Below are 17,755 nucleotides of genomic sequence, written 5' to 3' on the forward strand. Positions count from 1 at the left end.
TGAAGAGTGACTTGAAGACTCTTCGAGGGATGACGAATTCGTAGAGAATGCCAGAACAGGAGGAAGGGTGTGAAATGACCGTGAATGAGTGAAAATTAAAAAAAAAAGGGAAAAATGGGAATATGATTTGAGAGAGACTCGAAGTAAAAAAATGCTAAGGTTTCTATCAAATTATCTTGCAGCTTTTCTCATACGTGATATGAGGTTTAGAAAATTTGCTCTGCTGTATGCAATATTATTAAGGATACCAGTTAACTATACTTTATTGTTTATAGAAATGAATAAAGGATAACCTTACATGATAATTCATCATTTTATTCTTTCATTTTAAAACTTAAAAGAACTCTCGAATAGTGTATTAACATGAATCAAAACACTCACAAGCCCTACTGTTTACCCTCTCTTTTTTGAAGTTCTCTTGGTGATGTTCAATACGGCAACTCTTTCATCGTGTAACTTTCCATTAATTTGGCATTAGTATTTAGAAGTTTCAGTAATCTCTTGGAGAAAACTATGAATATAAAGACATTGTAATCCACCTTATTTACATGAGAGCATGAACATCATTCTCCTCAAGTCTTATATATTTATACTTGGTTGATTGATAATTCTTCACAGCACTTAATTTATCAGTTACTGAGGGTGGAAACCAATTTTTTAGTGCTGCTCTAATTCCATTCTTATATTCTAGATTTATGTTATTCATTCGTGTGATTTTCCTCTACACTATAATGATAGTTACGTTAAGCTCATTCTCTATGTTTTAAGAGTTGAAATTCCTGAAACTAGGTTGTAGGAGATTATTCAAATTACTTAAAGCACTAATTGAAACATCAAGAGTTATAGATGTATTCATATAAGAGGTACCTGATCACATTCAAAATGTTATTATCAAATAATTGTGAGTCTCACAAAAATTCATAGGAAACAAAAAATACACATATTAAAACCAAATAAAATAATATTTAAATTTCAAGAGAAGCCACCTTAAATTATTTAAATTTCTCATTAGTTTTTTTTTTAATTCTAAAGCCACTTCATTCGTTTAAAAAAAATTATGATAAATTAACCAATATTTCAGAATTTCAGACAAATTCTGACCAATTGAAAAATAAATTCAAAAGATTGAAAATTGATCAGCTATATTAATTTTAAATTTTTTTTAATTCAACAAACTACTGAAATTAAACTATATATAAATAACAAAGACTTTAACTAACCATTCTTAGTTCAAAAAATTGTCTTTCTAAATTGCATTTTTCATTCAATATCAGCAGCAACTGCATCCAAATAAATTCATTTAATTTTTGGAGTTAAAAAAAATTTAGATGCATCTTTCATACATGTATATATTCCACACCTTTATACAGGCAACAACTTCTTGTTTCCAAAGGGAGAAGATCTCCTCCTTCTTATCTCTGGCTCGGGCATGAAGTGGCTGCAAAATGAGAGATAAGTATAGTAAAGTAATGTGTAGCATCTTGTAGAAAAAAATATATCACATTTCATAGGAAAAAAAACAAATATATCACATTTTATTATCACTAGCGGCTCAATAGGTACTTTCAGCCGCTTTTTAATTATTGTAAAAAGATTAATTTTTATAATTTTATTTTTAAAATTATAAATTTAATAAAATAATCTAAACATTAAGAATAAAAAAATTTAAATGTTATTAGGTTTATTTATTTATTTTTAATAGTATTTAATTTAAAATAGAGATAAAAATTTATATTCAAAACACTCTTTATCTTTATGCATAATTCAATTAATAAAAAAATATTTTTTTATTTTATATTTAATTTTTTAAACTATCTTTAATTGCATTTTTTTAATTATTAATTTATATTTTTATTATATCGCCTCACTATATCAAACATTATTCTTTTTCTTACTATATATTGTTCTCTATACACATATATGTCATTGTCTCATCTTCACTATTATATTACCTTGTTTTCCTTTCTCATTTTTTTATTCTCCTTCCACATTCTCTTCTTCCAATCCTTATTAATTATTAGCAAGTATTATCATCGCAACTTTTACTTTTGTCCATCACTTTAATTTAAAACTATCTAGTGTATTAACTTTTATGAATTGTTGAAATTTTGCTAAAAGAATTAAGACATAAATCATTTAAAATTTTTTGAAATTATAAAAGATTTTATGTCAGTAATCCTAAAAACCAATATCAAAATATATTATTTTCAACCAAAATAATAAAAATAGTACATAATTGTAAGTTTTTTAACTAATAATTATAAATTTAAGTCGCAGTTTAATATAGTACCTTAGAACAGAAGGTAACCATTATTATCCACATTTGACTATTATTTTATAAGTTTTATATTTTTTATTGTTCACATCAATTACACTATACTTTATTATTTTATTTTACATGTTTCGAACTAATGTCATCGTATAATAAGGATGAGATTAATTTTCATAATCTAATACGAATCTTCTTATTATTTTGTTCGTCATTTGAATACTATCCATAAAAAAAGTTAGTTAAAGTGAAACACTATATGAAGAGAGATATAAAACTTTTAGATTTATCGTTCTGGTTTACTTCTTAAGCCTCACTTAATATACTCAATTTTAATAGTTTTGATGGTGGTGATTTTTTGTAATTAGTTAAAAAGTTTTAACTTTTTTTTCTCTCTAACTCTTCCTACGATTTTGAACAAATTTAATTTTGTTATTAAATAATTTTTTAAGTTTAAAATATTTTTAACTTCCTATATAATAAGTAACTTTTAATGTATCTTAAAAATTAAAAATTAAAATTAAATGATATTAATTTTTTTTATTAAGTACATAAATAAACATTAACCCTAAATGATATTAGTTATTTTATTAAGGGAGAAAAACTCCATAAAAAGGATGATATTAAGTCCCATGTTCTTATGTATAAGAGCATGTACTATTTATTATATTATATATTATCTTTGTACTATATAACAAAAGGTGAAAATCTATAAAGCCAATTCAAAGAGTTGACCACGACTTTAGTTTTTAATTTTTTTTTACTATATTTATCCTCTAGCAAACCATTTCATAAAACAAATTATAAGGACCAAATAGTCATAAAATTTATTTTGAAAAATCTAATAACCTCCCACTAAAATAAAAATAGTTTTATTACTCCTATAACCATGATAACACATCTCCTAACAAAAAAAAAAAATACAAAGTGTATGCAATCCTTTTGTTTGCCCTTATACTCTCAACAGTAGTTTGATTTCATTCTAATTATTCTATTAAAGTTTTGTTTTTAATTTTTTTGAAAAATCTACTAATTTTGTTCTTTATGCACATTTTTATGTGTTTCTCTTACTATTGCCCTTTTCCTTTTTTCTTAACACCTTCAATTACATTGCCTCCAGCGTCTTTCATTGCCTTCATTCACTGCCGTTGTAAATTTTGTCTTTTTCTTTTATCGATTTGATGTAAATTTTTTTTATCTTATCAATTTGATGTTGAAAGAAATTTTTTTTTAATTAATTTTTTTATAATTATTTTTATCTAATTAAATAATCTTTTATTTAGTATGTCAAGAATTAAACTTAACTTCTTTTATAATGAGTAGTTTTTGAATCATTTAATTTATAAAAAAATCACATTTTTTATCTATTTTAAAAATAAAAAAACTAAAATTAATATTAGTATTTTTAGACTAACAGAATTAAAATAAAATACAAAAATAATTTTTGAATAAAAATAAAAATACAAAATTTTAAATTCCAAAATATAAAATAATTATAAAATAAAAAATTTACTTAAACATAATTTTTGTAAAATATTTTATGAATTGACATAAATATAAAATAAACTTTGAAAGTATGATGTGAGCACTATTGCTGTCCACCACCACAAAAATAAAAGATGATATATAAATACACAAAATTTTTTTCTTTAAAAAAATTCAATAAATACATACCCAATACTTTTCACTAAAAATAGTTATTTAAGTTCAAATCCATTCTCTCAAATTATTGATAACATTCAAACTGAATATACTTTAAAGTTTTATGTCTCTTCCAATATTGAGAGGTTTCGCATCCATGGTTAGGAACAAACAAAAAAAATTAAAATTTACATAACCTAAGAGATAGAAGAAGACAGAAAAAAATTATGTAAATATTGACAAAATTAATACTTATGTATTAATTATAGTAAGAGATCTGACTTTGATAATTATATTTTGTAAATATGAGGCTAATAGAATTACCTGAAAGATAAAAGACAGTTCTTAGTGGAATGAAGAAAAGTTAATGGTAATTACATTTTATACCAGTTTTTAAAATGCACTTACATCAATTACTATTTATTAATATGGTTAAAATGGAAATACAAAAATTGGGCACCATTCTCTATATATTCTCTTTATATATCACGTAAAAAATAGTTCTGTCTTTTGTTTTTATCAATTTAATGTAAAAAAAATTTTATGTTATCAATTTGATGTAAAACAAAAATATTTTTTATCTGATATGTGTTCTTTAATTTTTTTATCTAATTAAACAATTTTTTATCTAACATGTCAAGAATTAAACTTAACTTCTTTTATAATGAGTAGTTTTTGAATCATCTAATTTATAAAAAAATTAAATCTTTTTATCTATTCTAAAAATTAAAAAATTAAAATTAATATTAGTAACAGAATTAAAATTAAATAGAAAAATAATTCTTGAATAAAAATAAAATTACAAAATTTTAAATTTTAAAATATAAAATAATTATCAAAAAAATTTACTTAAACATAATTTTTTTAAAATACTTTATAAATTGACATAAATATAAAATAAACTTTGAAATTATGATGTAAGTATTACTGCTGTACACCACCACAAAAATAAAAGACGACATATAAATACAATTTTTTTTTTAAATTCAATAAATATATACCCAATGCTTTTCATTAAAAATAGTTATTTAAGTTTAAATCTATTCTCTCAAATTGTTGATATCATTCAAAGTGAATATATTTTAAAGTTTTATGACCACCTCCAATAATAGGCATAGACTTTCTCTTCCAATATTAAAAAGGTTTCGTATCCATACTTAGAAAAAAAAATTAAAATTTATCTAACTCAAGAGATAGAAAAAGACAGAAAAAAATTATGTAAATATTGACACAATTAATACTTATGTATTAATTACAGTAAAAGATCTGACTTTAATAATTATACTCTGTAAATATGAAGTTAATAGAATTATCTAAAAGATAAGAGAAAGTACTTTGTAGTAGAACGAAGAAGAGAATACCATAAGTGAAAATTGTGTGTAAAATAAGAAAATAACAGTAATATAAATGAAGAAAAGTTAACTATAATTACATTTTATACTAATTTTTAAAATGCAATTACGTCAATTATTATTTATTAATAAAATTAAAATAAAAATACAAAAATTAGACATTATTCTCTCTATATTATGTGTTATGGTGGGTAACCGGAGATTAATGGGTTGGATAAGTTTGGCTGGCCCAATCGTCTGAACGATGAAGCGTCCAAGTGGGTTTGCGCTCCGAGACCCCCTGCCTGACTTGTGTAAGGGAGAATGGGGGGTGGTACCTGTAAAGACACTCCGATGCCAAAGTCAGCAAAGGGGTAAAACAGGTCTAGAGAGTATTGGAACTTAGAGATACCTGAGGGGTGTCAGTGTATTTATAGTGGTGAACCAATAACCACCGCTGAAGTAGTTCCGCCTTTTAAGGTGGATAACCGTTCATTTATCTTAGGGATGTTGAGATATGCCTCCTGGAAGTGGGTAGAGAGATTTTAGGGGCAGTTACTCATTTAAATGAGTGATTATCTGCCAGCTAATCTTCGTTCCCGACTTCTTTAGGGTTAGTCGTGATAAGAACCGACTTCCTAGGGAGGAGGTCGGTACAAGGCGAAGCTCAACCTTTTTGGGTTGGGCCTTTTGTTGGAATTTGGGCCTTATCGTTGGGTCAGGGTATGAACAGTGCCCCCTACTCGAGCCCAATTTCTTTTAAGATTTGGGTTCGAGTATTCTACTCGGGGTCGTAACCGACTTGTGAGGGAACTGAGGTGATTTGTTTGCAACCGACGTGAATTTTCGTGACTTTTGATTTTCACAGTTACGTCTAATCAAACGTCGCGTCCGTTATGGGTGTGCGTAGGTATTAATTACCTTGGTAACGGTGCATTCATTAATGACCGCTTCCATTTTTACCATTATGCCCCTAACGTGCTTATAAGTGCTTCCCTCTTCTTTCGTTGTTTCGTTTCTTCGATTTTTCAAATTTTCCCTTTCATCTGTTCATGGAACACTTTCGTATCTGTTCGTGGGATACTTTCGTTGAAGGCTTTCATCTTCCTCTACTCCTTTTCAGGCAAAGGTTGGTTCTTTCTTCCCTTTTATTAAGTGCTTCTGTTTGTATGCCTTTTATTTTCTTTGGAGAGGGAGAAGGTGACGCCTCTGTTAGATTTCATGCCCCCTTAGGAACTCTCGCTTTTTATTATTTTTTCTTTTTCCTCTGTAGGTTTTCATCGTACCTTAGGGAAAAATGTCTTCTGTAGAAGTTCTTGCTCAGTGGGTTGATGTTACGGTCTTGGGGGAGGAACCTTTGGTCGATGCCGAGTTCATCACCAATCTTCGCACTCATCACCATATTTGTACTTCTGAGGAGGATGAGCCGAAGTATGAATTGGTGGTCCCAGGTCTGGAAGACCGGGTTTGTTTTGGGAGGGATACTGAGGAGGTCCCTCATTTTTTCTACATGTATGAAAGCATGATTACCCGTTTGGGTGTTTTTCTTCCATTTTCTGATTTTGAAATAGCTGTTTTGTGTCACTGCCGAGTTGCTCCTACCCAACTTCACTCCAATTCTTGGGGTTTTCTGAAAATTTACCAGTTTATCAGCCACGCTTTAGATTTTCCGACCTCTTTGAGGATTTTCTTCTATCTTTTTCACATGACCAAGCCCTTCAGTGGGCTAAATAACAAGCAGCAATGGGTGTCTTTTCGAGCCATACAAGGTCGGAGAGTTTTCACCCTTTTTGATGAAACCTTCCACGACTTTAAGAATTATTTTTTCAAAGTTCAAGGTGTAGAGGGTCACCACCCTTTTTTCCTGGATGAAAATTCTGTTCCTCGCTTTCCTCTGTATTGGTTGGAGGCCTCCTCTTGCGAGAAATACGGTTTGGATGACTTGGACGAGGTGGAGGTAGCCATTGTGAGGTTCCTCCGAGAAGTGCGGGGGAGGGCCCATATCTGGATACCAAAAAATTTCTCCAGGGGTCGCCGGCTTTTGTCCAGGCACAATTAGGTAACCTTTGTCTTTATGCTTTTGTTTTCGACTTGTATCTTGTTTTTCCGACTTGTCTGAATTTTTTGGCTAATAATTGCTTTTTACAGAGATGGAAAGAAGAATTCCAGTGAATCTTACCAGAGAGTCCAGGAGGCCAGGGCAAGATCTCGCGCCAGGGCCGGCGGTGCCAGGGTAACTAGCTCCCCTCTTCCTCCTCCTCCTCCTCCTCCTTCTCAAAATTTGGGGACCCCTACTCGACCTATTGTTATTTCTTCCTCGGCTTCTTCTCAGCCGCCCCTTCCGCTCCGACCTTCTCCCGAGCCAGAGAAGAAGAAGCGTAAGACTTTAGAGTCTTCCTCTTCTTTTGAAGGTGAGGCTAAGGTGGATGCTCCTGCATTTATCCGGAAACACATTTACCCCCATACCCGTATAGGTATGGATGATGTTTCTGTCTGGAACCACCTCACTATTCTGGCTCAGGAGAGTGTTAGGGCAGCGGCGATGTGCACCAAGTTTCTTGATATCTTTGAGAAGACTCCTCTTAGCTCTCTGGGTTCAACTTCGAGGGTTGAAGAGTTGGAGGAAAGGCTTCTCATGTATCAGAAACATGAGAAGGAGTTGAAGGAGGAGGTCGCTAAATTGAGGGAGGAAAGGGATGGTCTTCAGGAGAAGGGGAGCAAGTTACAAGCCCAATGCAATATGGAGGAGGGCTTGAGGAAGAAGGCACAGGAGAGTTATTCGAGCTTGTTCAAGGACCTCGTGGAGGTGAGGAAGGACTTGTTGAATTCTTGGACTGCTTACGCCGAGTTGGAGGACTCTATTGCTGAGGGAGCCGAGGAGGCTTGGAGGATTTTTAAGGAGCAGGTCGGAGTCCTTGCTCCCAATTTGGATCTCTCTCCTTTGGACCCTGACAAGATTGTCATTGATGGGGCCATTGTGTCTCCTCCCCGCCCTGTATCTGAATTCGAGTTGAAGACTCGGGGCCAGAGAATCATAGAGTCTCCTCCCCGACCAGACAATGCTCCGAGTTCTTCCGAGAGACTTCCGAGACTTCTCTTCCAACTCCTGTGGGTGCCCCTCTCCCTGGTCCTGATGGCGTTGCGGCCAATCTTCCTGATTCTGCTGGTGATCCGACTACTCCCGGTGGTGATGTTTAAAAATTTGTTGGCTATATGGGGGCCCGACCTGTGGGTCCCCTCTTTTTAAACTCTCTCTTTTTTTTTACGTTGGTTGTGGTGGTTGACATTTTATTTGGCCTCTTAAGGCCATAAACAAAATGTTTTAGAAATACCCTTTTTTGGATAAGGGTTTAAGTTATTTTTCGCGTGCATGCTTTTCTGTTTTGATACTTAGAAAATTTCTTCGACTTTTTCTTGAAAAACCTTTTCCTTTGGCCTATCTGTCCTTCTGAGCTTTTTTCGCTTTGAGGACTTAGGACAGTCTTTTGGCTTTTTTAATAGGTTTTTCGATCTCTTTTTCACTATTCCTTATACTCAACTTTGCGGTTTATTGAGTTTTTATGACTTAGGTTATTTTTGCGATGCATTTTTCTTCTACTCGGTTTTTCATTTCGATTTATTGATCGAAGTGTTTTTGAGCTTCTCTACTCGGGTTTTCATTTCGACTTATGAGTCGGAGTGTTTCCGAGTTTCTTACGATCAACTTCTATAACCTCTTTACACCGACTTGTACCTCGTCGTTTTATCCTGACGACCATCTAGGTCGGTTCATGGGATTTTCACGTTTTGTCAAGCTTAAGTCGGCGCGTTTCGTAGAAAGAAAATAAACGAGGAGGAATTTTTATAAGAGATATTTGAAAAAGATCTTTATTTATTTGGAAAGGTACTTTTACTGCTACTAAGGGCTTTTAACAACATATTCCCCTTAGGCTCTACTATGATGCCTCGTTAAAAACCCTTCTTCAGAAAAAACCCTTTGTTTTTTGGAAAAAAATCGTGAAGTAGGGAAAAGAGTACATCAGGGAGTAGAGTTCGCTTTTAACTATAGTACCTTTTCATGTTGCAAGCATGCCACGGCCTTGGTAACTCGGTGCCGTTTAGGTCGGTCACCTTATAATAACCTTTTCCTAAGACCTCACTAACTTTGTATGGTCCCTTCCAATTAGCAGCGAGTTTTCCTTCACCCGACTTGTTTTCCCCGAATTCAAGCTCATCTTTGTGCCCTCGTACGTTTTCGACCTCATCGTGGAAAATCACCCTTGGGCTTTATTCGCTGATTTCTACTGGTATCATAGCTTCTACGCTGTAGACGAGTCGGAAGGGCGTTTCTCCAGTGGCAGATTGTGGCGTCGTTCGGTAAGCCCATAACACTTGTGGTAGCTCCTCAGCCCAGGCTCCTTTTGCATCTTGTAGTCTTTTCTTTAGCCCTGCCAGTATGACTTTGTTGGCTGCCTCGTCTTGTCCGTTCGCTTGTGGATGTTCCACTGAGGTGAACTGGTGTTTGATTTTCATACTGGCCACCAGACTTCAGAAGGTAGAGTCGGTGAACTGGGTTCCGTTGTCTATAGTAATGGAATAAGGTATTCCAAATCTTGTGATGATATTTTTGTAGAGGAACCTCCGACTTCTCTGGGCTGTGATGGTGGCTAATGGTTCTACTTCTATCCACTTTGTGAAGTAGTCTATTCCCACAATCAAGTATTTGACTTGTCCTGGGGCCTGGGAAAAAGGACCTAACAGATCCATCCCCCATTTTGCAAAGGGCCATGGAGAAGTTGTGCTGGTTAGCTCCTCGGGGGGAGCCATGTGGAAATTTGCGTGCATTTGGCATGACCGGCACTTTTTCACAAATTCTATGGCATCTTTCTGCAAGGTCGGCCAATAAAATCCAGCTCAGATTACTTTCCTGGCTAGTGACATGGCTCCGAGATGGTTTCTGCAGATCCCATTATGAACCTCCTCTAATATCTCAGTGGTCCTTGAGGTCGGTACGCATTTCAACAATGGAGTTGATATTCCTCTTTTATAAAGGATATTTTTCACCAGAGTGTAATGTTGTGCTTCCCTTCGGATTTTCTTAATCTCTTTTTCCTCTTTGGGGAGGATGTCGAATTTTAAGTATTCGACCAAAGGATTCATCCATCCGAGGTTTAGCCCAGTTACCTCTAGGACATCTCGTTTGTTCTCTTCTTTTACTACCGAGGGTTCTTGGAGAGTTTCCTGAATCAGGCTTCTGTTATTCCCTCCCGGTTTGGTGCTTGCTAACTTGGAGAGGGCATCTGTTCTGCTATTGAGATCCCGAGTTATATGCTTAACTTCGGTTTCCGCAAAGTGCCCTAAGTGTTCCAAGGTTCTTTCCAAGTACCTTTTCATGTTCGGGTCTTTAGCCTGATACTCTCCATTTATCTGGGAGGTCACCACTTGAGAGTCGCTGTATATCACCACTTTCGTTGCACCGACCTCTTCTGCCAGTTTCAACCCTGCAATCAGGGCTTCATACTCTGCTTGATTATTTAAAGCTGGGAATTCAAATTTGAGGGATACCTCTATTTGGGTTCCCCTTTCGTCGTCCAGTATTATGCCTGCACCGCTTCCTGTCTTGTTTGAGGATCCATCTACGTAAAGTTCCTGTCTTGTTTGAGGATCCATCTACGTAAAGTCGATGAGGCATTGGGCTTTGATCGCTGTCCGAGTTTCATACTTTAAGTCAAACTCGGAGAGCTCTACTGCCCATTGAACCATTCTTCCTGCAACATCCGTCTTCTGGAGGATTTGCTTCATGTGCTGGTTCGTTCGGACTCTTATAGTATGTGCTTGAAAATAAGGCCGTAGCCTTCGCGAGGCTATTACTAAGGAGTAGGCAAACTTCTCTAGTTTGTGGTACCTTAGCTCGGAGCCCTGCAGGACTTTGCTAATGAAGTAAACCGGATGCTGTCCGACCTCGTTCTCCCTTATCAGGGCTGATGCGACAGCTTTGTTTGCTACGGACAAATATAGGACGAGATCTTTCCCGACTAGAGGTCGGGTTAGGATTGGCGGTTGGCTCAGGAATCTTTGAACTCTTGGAACGCTTCTTCGCATTTTGGAGTCCATTCGAACTGGCATCCCTTTCTTAGTAAAGAAAATAGTGGAAGGGATTTGAGTGCTGATCCTGCCAAGAACCTGGAGAGGGCTGCTAGTCGTCCATTCAATTGTTGGACCTCTCTTAGGCAGGTCGGGCTCTTCATTTCAAGGATGGCTTTACACTTATCGAGATTTGCTTCGATCCCTCTCTGTGTTAGCATGAACCCTAGAAATTTTCCAGCCACCACCGCAAAGGTACACTTTGCGGGATTTAGCCTCATCCCGTGCAACCTTATGGTGTCGAAGACTTGCAAGAGGTCTGTCAAGAGATCAGCTTCTTCCTTAGTTTTCACTAGTATGTTGTCTACGTAGACTTCCATTAAGTTCCCGAGGTGAGGGGCGAACACCTTATTCATCAGCCTTTGGTATGTGGCCCCTGCATTTTTTAGTCCAAACGGCATGACCACGTAGCAAAAATTTTCTCGGGGCGTGATGAACGATGTTTTCTCTTGGTCTGGCTCATACATAGGGATTTGGTTATATCCCGAGTAGGCATCCATCAACGACAAGTATTGATACCCCGAGCTAGAGTCTACTAGGGCGTCAATACTTGGAAGTGGATAAGGGTCCTTAGGACATGCTTTATTTAAGTCGGTGTAGTCGACACACATTCTCCATTTGCCATTTTGCTTCTTGACTAGCACTGCATTTGCTAGCCCTGTTGGATATTTGACTTCTCTGATGAAGCTGGCTTCTAGGAGTGCCTGTACTTGCTCTTCCACCACTAGAGCTCGTTCAGGGCCAAGCTTGCGCCTTTTCTGTTGTACAGGTCGGGATCCTGGATACACCGAGAGATTGTGGGACATAAGCTCGGGATCTATCCCAGGCATGTCGGAGGCTTTCCAGGCAAAAAGGTCAGAGTTGTTTCTTAGGAGTTTAGTCAACCCTTGCTTCAGGGTTTCCCCTAGGTTGGCTCCTATGTTGGTATTTTTTTCTTTCTCTTTGCCGACCTGTATTTTCTCGGTTTTTCCTCCTGGCTGTGGTCGCAACTCTTCTTTGGCCCTTGCTCCACTGAGTTCTATGGTGTTGACTTCTTTGCCTTTTCCCCTTAGGTTCAGGCTTTCATTGTAGCACTTTCTTGCCAATTTTTGGTCCCCACGCACCATTGCTATCCCCGCTGATGTAGGGAATTTCATGCAGAGATGCGGGGTAGATACCACTGCTCCTAGTCGGTTTAGGGTAGCTCTTCCACGTCGATGACTATGAAGTCTATGTTCAGAGTTTTGGATTTTTCTCCTTTTCCAAAAGTAGTATGGAGGGGCAGGAAACCCAGTGGTTTTATTGGCGTATCGCCTAGCCCATACAAAGTGTCGAGGTAGGCTCTCAGCTCCCTTTTGTCAAGCCCTAGTTTATCAAACGCAGGCTTGAAAAGGATGTCTGCTGAACTTCCTTGGTCTACCAGAGTTCTGTGGAGATGGGCGCTGGCTAGGATCATGGTTATTACCACCGGATCATCGTGTCCGGGGATTATTCCTTGCCCATCTTCCTTTGTGAATGAGATGGTAGGAAGGTTGGGCGATTCACTTCTGACTTGGTAGATTCGCTTGAGGTGTCTTTTGCGAGAGGACTTAGTGAGCCCCCCTCCCGCGAATTCGCCTGAGATCATATGTATATGTCTCTCCGGAGTCTGTGGTGGTGGGTCTCTTCTGTCTGCATCATCTCGCTTTCTCTTTCCATGATTTTCCGACCTCTCCATGAGATATCTATCAAGTCGGCCTTCTCTGGCCTGCTTTTCTATCACATTCTTAAGGTCGTAACATTCGTTTGTTGAGTGATCATATATTTTATAGTACTCGCAGTAGTCACTGCGACTCCCCCCTTTTTTATTCTTGATGGGTCTGGGAGGCGGCAGCCTTTCAGTATTGCAAATTTCTCTGTATACGTCCACTATGGAAACCTTTAGAGGAGTATAAGAGTGATATTTCCTGGGTCTGTCGAGGCCGAGGTCTTCTTTCTTCTTTGGCTCCCTCTCCCTGTCTTTTATCGAGGGGAGGTGCCCAGGTTGCCAGCTTGACTCTCTCAGTCTGGCATTTTCCTCCATGTTGATATACTTCTCAGCTCTTTCTTGTACATCACTCAAGGAGGTGGGGTGTCTTTTTGATATGGACTGTGAGAAGGGTCATTCTCTAAGCCCATTTACCAGCCCCATAATGACTGCCTCGGTGGGCAGGTCTTGAATCTCTAAGCACGCTTTGTTGAATCTTTCCATATAATCCCGTAGAGGTTCTCCGACCTCCTGTTTTATCCCCAGGAGGCTCGGTGCATGCTTTACCTTGTCTTTATGAATGGAGAACCGCATTAGAAATTTTCTCGAGAGGTCTTCAAAGCTGGTGACCGACCTTGGAGGGAGGCTATCGAACCACTTCATTGCTGCTTTCGATAAGGTGGTCGGGAAAGCTTTGCAGCGTGTTGCATCAGAAGCATCAGCCAGATACATCCGACTTTTAAAGTTGCTTAAATGATGCTTTGGATCTATGGTTCCATCATAGAGGTCCATGTCGGGGCTTTTAAAGTTTCTTGAAACTTTTGCCCTCATTATGTCCTCACTAAAGGGGTCCTCTCCTCCTGGGGGTGACTCTTCTCGGTCGCCGTGGGAGTTCCGACTTTTGAGGAAGGATTCTAATTTTAAGAGTTTTTCTTCTAACTCTTTTCGTCGTTCCATCTCCTCTCTTAAGTGCTTTTCTATTTTCCTTTGTCGCTCCCGCTCCTGTTCCAGTTGTTCCAAGCGACCTTGGTGGCCATGGAATAGCCCCATTAGTTCGGTTGCATGGGGTGGCCCGTCCTTTTCCGATTCACGCCCCTCGGAGGAGTTCATCTTCGGATTTTTAAATCCGGAGGTGCCTTCCCTATGTTGGTCGTTGGTTCCCTGGTGAAGGGTTAGGTCTGCGTCATTGTTTTCGGTATCTAGATTCTCTTGTTCAGAATCTGATGCCACATGACCATCTTCCTGTGACATGTCCGCCATTACTGGTTGATCTCTCGGGTCCCCGGCAACGGCGCCAATGTTACGGTTGGTAACCGGAGATTAATGGGTTGGACAAGTTTGGCTGGCCCAATCGTCTGAACGATGAAGCGTCCAAGTGGGTTTGCGCTCCGAGACCCCCTGTCCGACTTGTGTAAGGGAGAATGGGGGGTGGTACCTGCAAAGACACTCCGATGCCAAAGTCAGCAAATGGGTAAAACAGGTCTAGAGAGTATTGGAACTTAGAGATACTTTAGGGGTGTCAGTGTATTTATAGTGGTGAACCAATAACCACCGCTGAAGTAGTTCCGCCTTTTAAGGTGGATAACCGTTCCTTTATCTTAGGGAAGTTGAGATATGGCTCCTGGAAGTGGGTAGAGAGATTTTAGGAGCAGTTACTCATTTAAATGAGTGATTATCTGCCAGCTAATCTTCGTCCCCGACTTCTTTAGGGTTAGTCGTGATAAGAATCGACTTCCTAGGGAGGAGGTCGGTACAAGGCGAAGCTCAACCTTTTTAGGTTGGGCCTTTTGTTGAAATCTGGGCCTTATTGTTGGGTTATGGTATGAACTTTCTGTTTATATATTGTTATAGATAATTTCAAAGTCCTGCACATGATTGTAAGTATCATTGCTTTGAAAATTTATGAGTCTAGAATACTATTTTAAAGTTGTGCCTATATAGCACGTTTGAACATAGAAGTAAAAATATTACATGCATTCAAAGAAAGAAAAAGCATTATTACTATCACATAAATGAAGAGAGCACTTTTTATTTAGAAAAGAAGAGAAAATTTTTGACATGTATAAAAGTATATTTTTGGAGTTTATTGAATGATAAAAAATGTCAACAATTGATATTTTAATAAAAAAATGCATTACACTTAAAAAATGTCAAAACCCAAAAAAAGTCTCAGTAGAAATAATATACACCTTTCTCAAACTACTACTAACCCATTAAATATAAAGTCCTAAGAAAAATCATAAAAACAAAAGCATTTTTGTCTAATCAATAGATATTGAGAAACAAATATTAATACTCTTTGGTAATTGCAAAAACTTTACAGAGTAATAACTAATAAGTTAAGCTTCAAAACCCATTTTGAAAATAAAGTAGATTTTTTTTCTCAATAAAATTCACTTAAATGAAGTCATAACACATTAACATATGAAAACAAAATAATTATTTTATAAAAGATCATATTATTTGTTTGATTTTCTCAATAAAATTTATACTTGTGCTTCTATTTCATATTTTTAATCGAAAAAATAGCAAAAAATCAATTAAAAAATAAATTTATCAACAAAGATAGTAACTATTACTACAAAACTGAAGATTGAATGAAGGAAAGCTTTATAGTCCTAGTAGTTTCTTCATTTCATATCTGAAAATTGGGTTTTTCATTTCTTTCTAGAATTTTAGGACGTACATCACAACAAAAAAATAGTTAATTATACTTAATTGGTTATTTTTGGTTAAATTTATACATATTTAGAGAGAAAAGTAAAAAGAAAAATGTTTGACAAATAAAAATTTCAAAAATAGCTCATGCAAGATGCAAGAGTTATTTAATATGGGTAATTACTAATGAACATGAGCAAAAATATAATAACAGTGTAAGTGTAACACATCATCATGCCTTCAGTGTGTCAAAAAGCAAAAGAAGAAAGATACTGGCGTCGCCCGGACTCGAACCGGAGACCTTCAGTGTGTTAGACTGACGTGATAACCAACTACACCACGACACCACTTGATACCCTTTATAAATACTTAAAAATATATAAACAAACATTAAATGCATCCATGAATTCAATTTTTGGAACCCCTGAAAAGTGAAAATGGAAAACCCCTAAAATAACATCTCATTCTGCCGTCGCACATTGCAGTTGCGCCAACACCTCACGCCACTGCCTCACACAATTAAGGTCTCTCTCTCTCTCGTTGGGCTTTTAGTGTATCTGTAATTTTTGAAGCCATGATTTCTAAGCATATTTTATAGAGTATTTAGTGGGATTGACCGTTTGGAAATCATGCTTTTGTAATTTTCTCATTACGAACATGTTTATATTGTCATCATAATAAACATATTAACTTTCTTTAATAATTTTAATTTATGAAAGAAAAATAAGCAGACAAAAAATATATTAGAAATTACCGTTTGCCTTTGTGTTTGATGGAAACAGAATCAAATTCATGATATTCCCCCCAAAATACTCAGATTTGATGTGGTATCTTGTGGAACTCGTTATCTACTGTACATTGATTTCATAGGAAATGATTGTATTTAAAGGTATTATGTTGCTGCTGTATCAAATTTCCAAAGTGTGCTTCTTGAGTTAGGGTCTTTGAGGGAAAGAAAGGATCTGAAGATAAAATAGACTTTACCAAGTGTGTGCATTATTAATTATTTCACCTTTCAATCATATAATTACAATCGTCTTTTTGGATTATCATTCACATGGTAGCTGTAAAAGATAGTTGTTTTTTATTTACGTGACGAGGTATAATTAAATGCAAGTGTGAATCTGTTTTATATTTCATTAAAATCAACTTCTTATTTTTAATTGTTGAAGAGGAGGGAAAAAAACTGAAGTAAATGGTTTCGTTGTGTTTAGAGTAAGGAATGGGGGACAAGAAGAAGAAGGCTCAAATGTTTGTAAAACTAGTGTCTGCTGCTGGGACTGGATTTTTCTATGTGAAGAGGAAGCCAAGGCAGTTCACAGAGAAGCTCGAGTTTCGCAAGTATGATCCAAGGGTTAACCGCCATGTTCTCTTTACAGAGGCTAAGATGAAGTGATACACCACCTTTCAGTTTCATTTCGATGATCATGGCTCCATTCTTGTAGCTGGAACAATTTAGTACTGTTTTCTTTGAAAATGTGACTTTGAATCATGCCAATCTGTGTGTTTTACTTCTCTGCCTTGTGTACATTTTCCTTGACTTTTTGAAGGTCTAGGATTTGGTATTATCTTCTAGTTTGATGTTTGAATCTCGTTCAATGGTGATGGATTTATTCTCCCATTTTCTTTAAGAAGACAAACATGTAAAATCAGAGAATCTAGTGCTACTTCTATGCAGTTCTTGTGGATTTTGAACACAAATAGCACTGAGTATACTGTGCAAAGAAAATGAATGATTTGCTTACCGGAATAGTTAAATTTTCTTACTGAATCCGTTAGTAACTGTAACGGTGTACCTAATAGTTAATACTTACCTATCAGCATATTCAAGTTAACTGTGTCTGCTTTACAGTTTACATTTGTTTTAGGTTACTATGGTACTTTGTGCCAAAATTGTTTTCTTTGTCCTTGATAGTCCAATATTGTGATTGCAAATTTCAATTTAGTGTTGACGCTAATCACTATTGTGTTAAAAGTGATGCTGTTCCGAAGTATCTAAACATGATTAAAATGTGTAATTTTCATTTA

General features: G+C 36.2%; 1 protein-coding gene and 1 non-coding gene across 2 annotated transcripts; one reads left to right on the forward strand and one right to left on the reverse strand.

Moving 5' to 3' along the window:
- Positions 1-16,000: 16,000 nt before the first annotated feature.
- TRNAV-AAC (transfer RNA valine (anticodon AAC)) lies at positions 16,001-16,074 on the reverse strand. The gene has a single exon. It is a non-coding gene; the product is annotated as a tRNA-Val (tRNA).
- Positions 16,075-16,120: 46 nt separating this feature from the next.
- On the forward strand, positions 16,121-17,479 carry LOC107485492 (uncharacterized). The gene is made up of 2 exons (XM_021140831.2): positions 16,121-16,251; positions 16,942-17,479. Exon 2 carries the CDS (start codon positions 16,950-16,952, stop codon positions 17,121-17,123), a length of 174 nt encoding a protein of 57 aa, XP_020996490.1. The 5' UTR covers positions 16,121-16,251; positions 16,942-16,949; the 3' UTR covers positions 17,124-17,479.
- Positions 17,480-17,755: the final 276 nt, after the last annotated feature.

The sequence above is a fragment of the Arachis duranensis genome, chromosome 4, assembly GCF_000817695.3.
Source record: "Arachis duranensis cultivar V14167 chromosome 4, aradu.V14167.gnm2.J7QH, whole genome shotgun sequence".
In the NCBI taxonomy this organism is placed as follows: domain Eukaryota; kingdom Viridiplantae; phylum Streptophyta; class Magnoliopsida; order Fabales; family Fabaceae; genus Arachis; species Arachis duranensis.

Coding starts and splice junctions, on each gene's coding strand:
- LOC107485492 (XM_021140831.2), top strand. CDS start 16,950: ATGGGGGACAAGAAGAAGAAGGCTCAAATGTTTGTAAAACTAGTGTCT.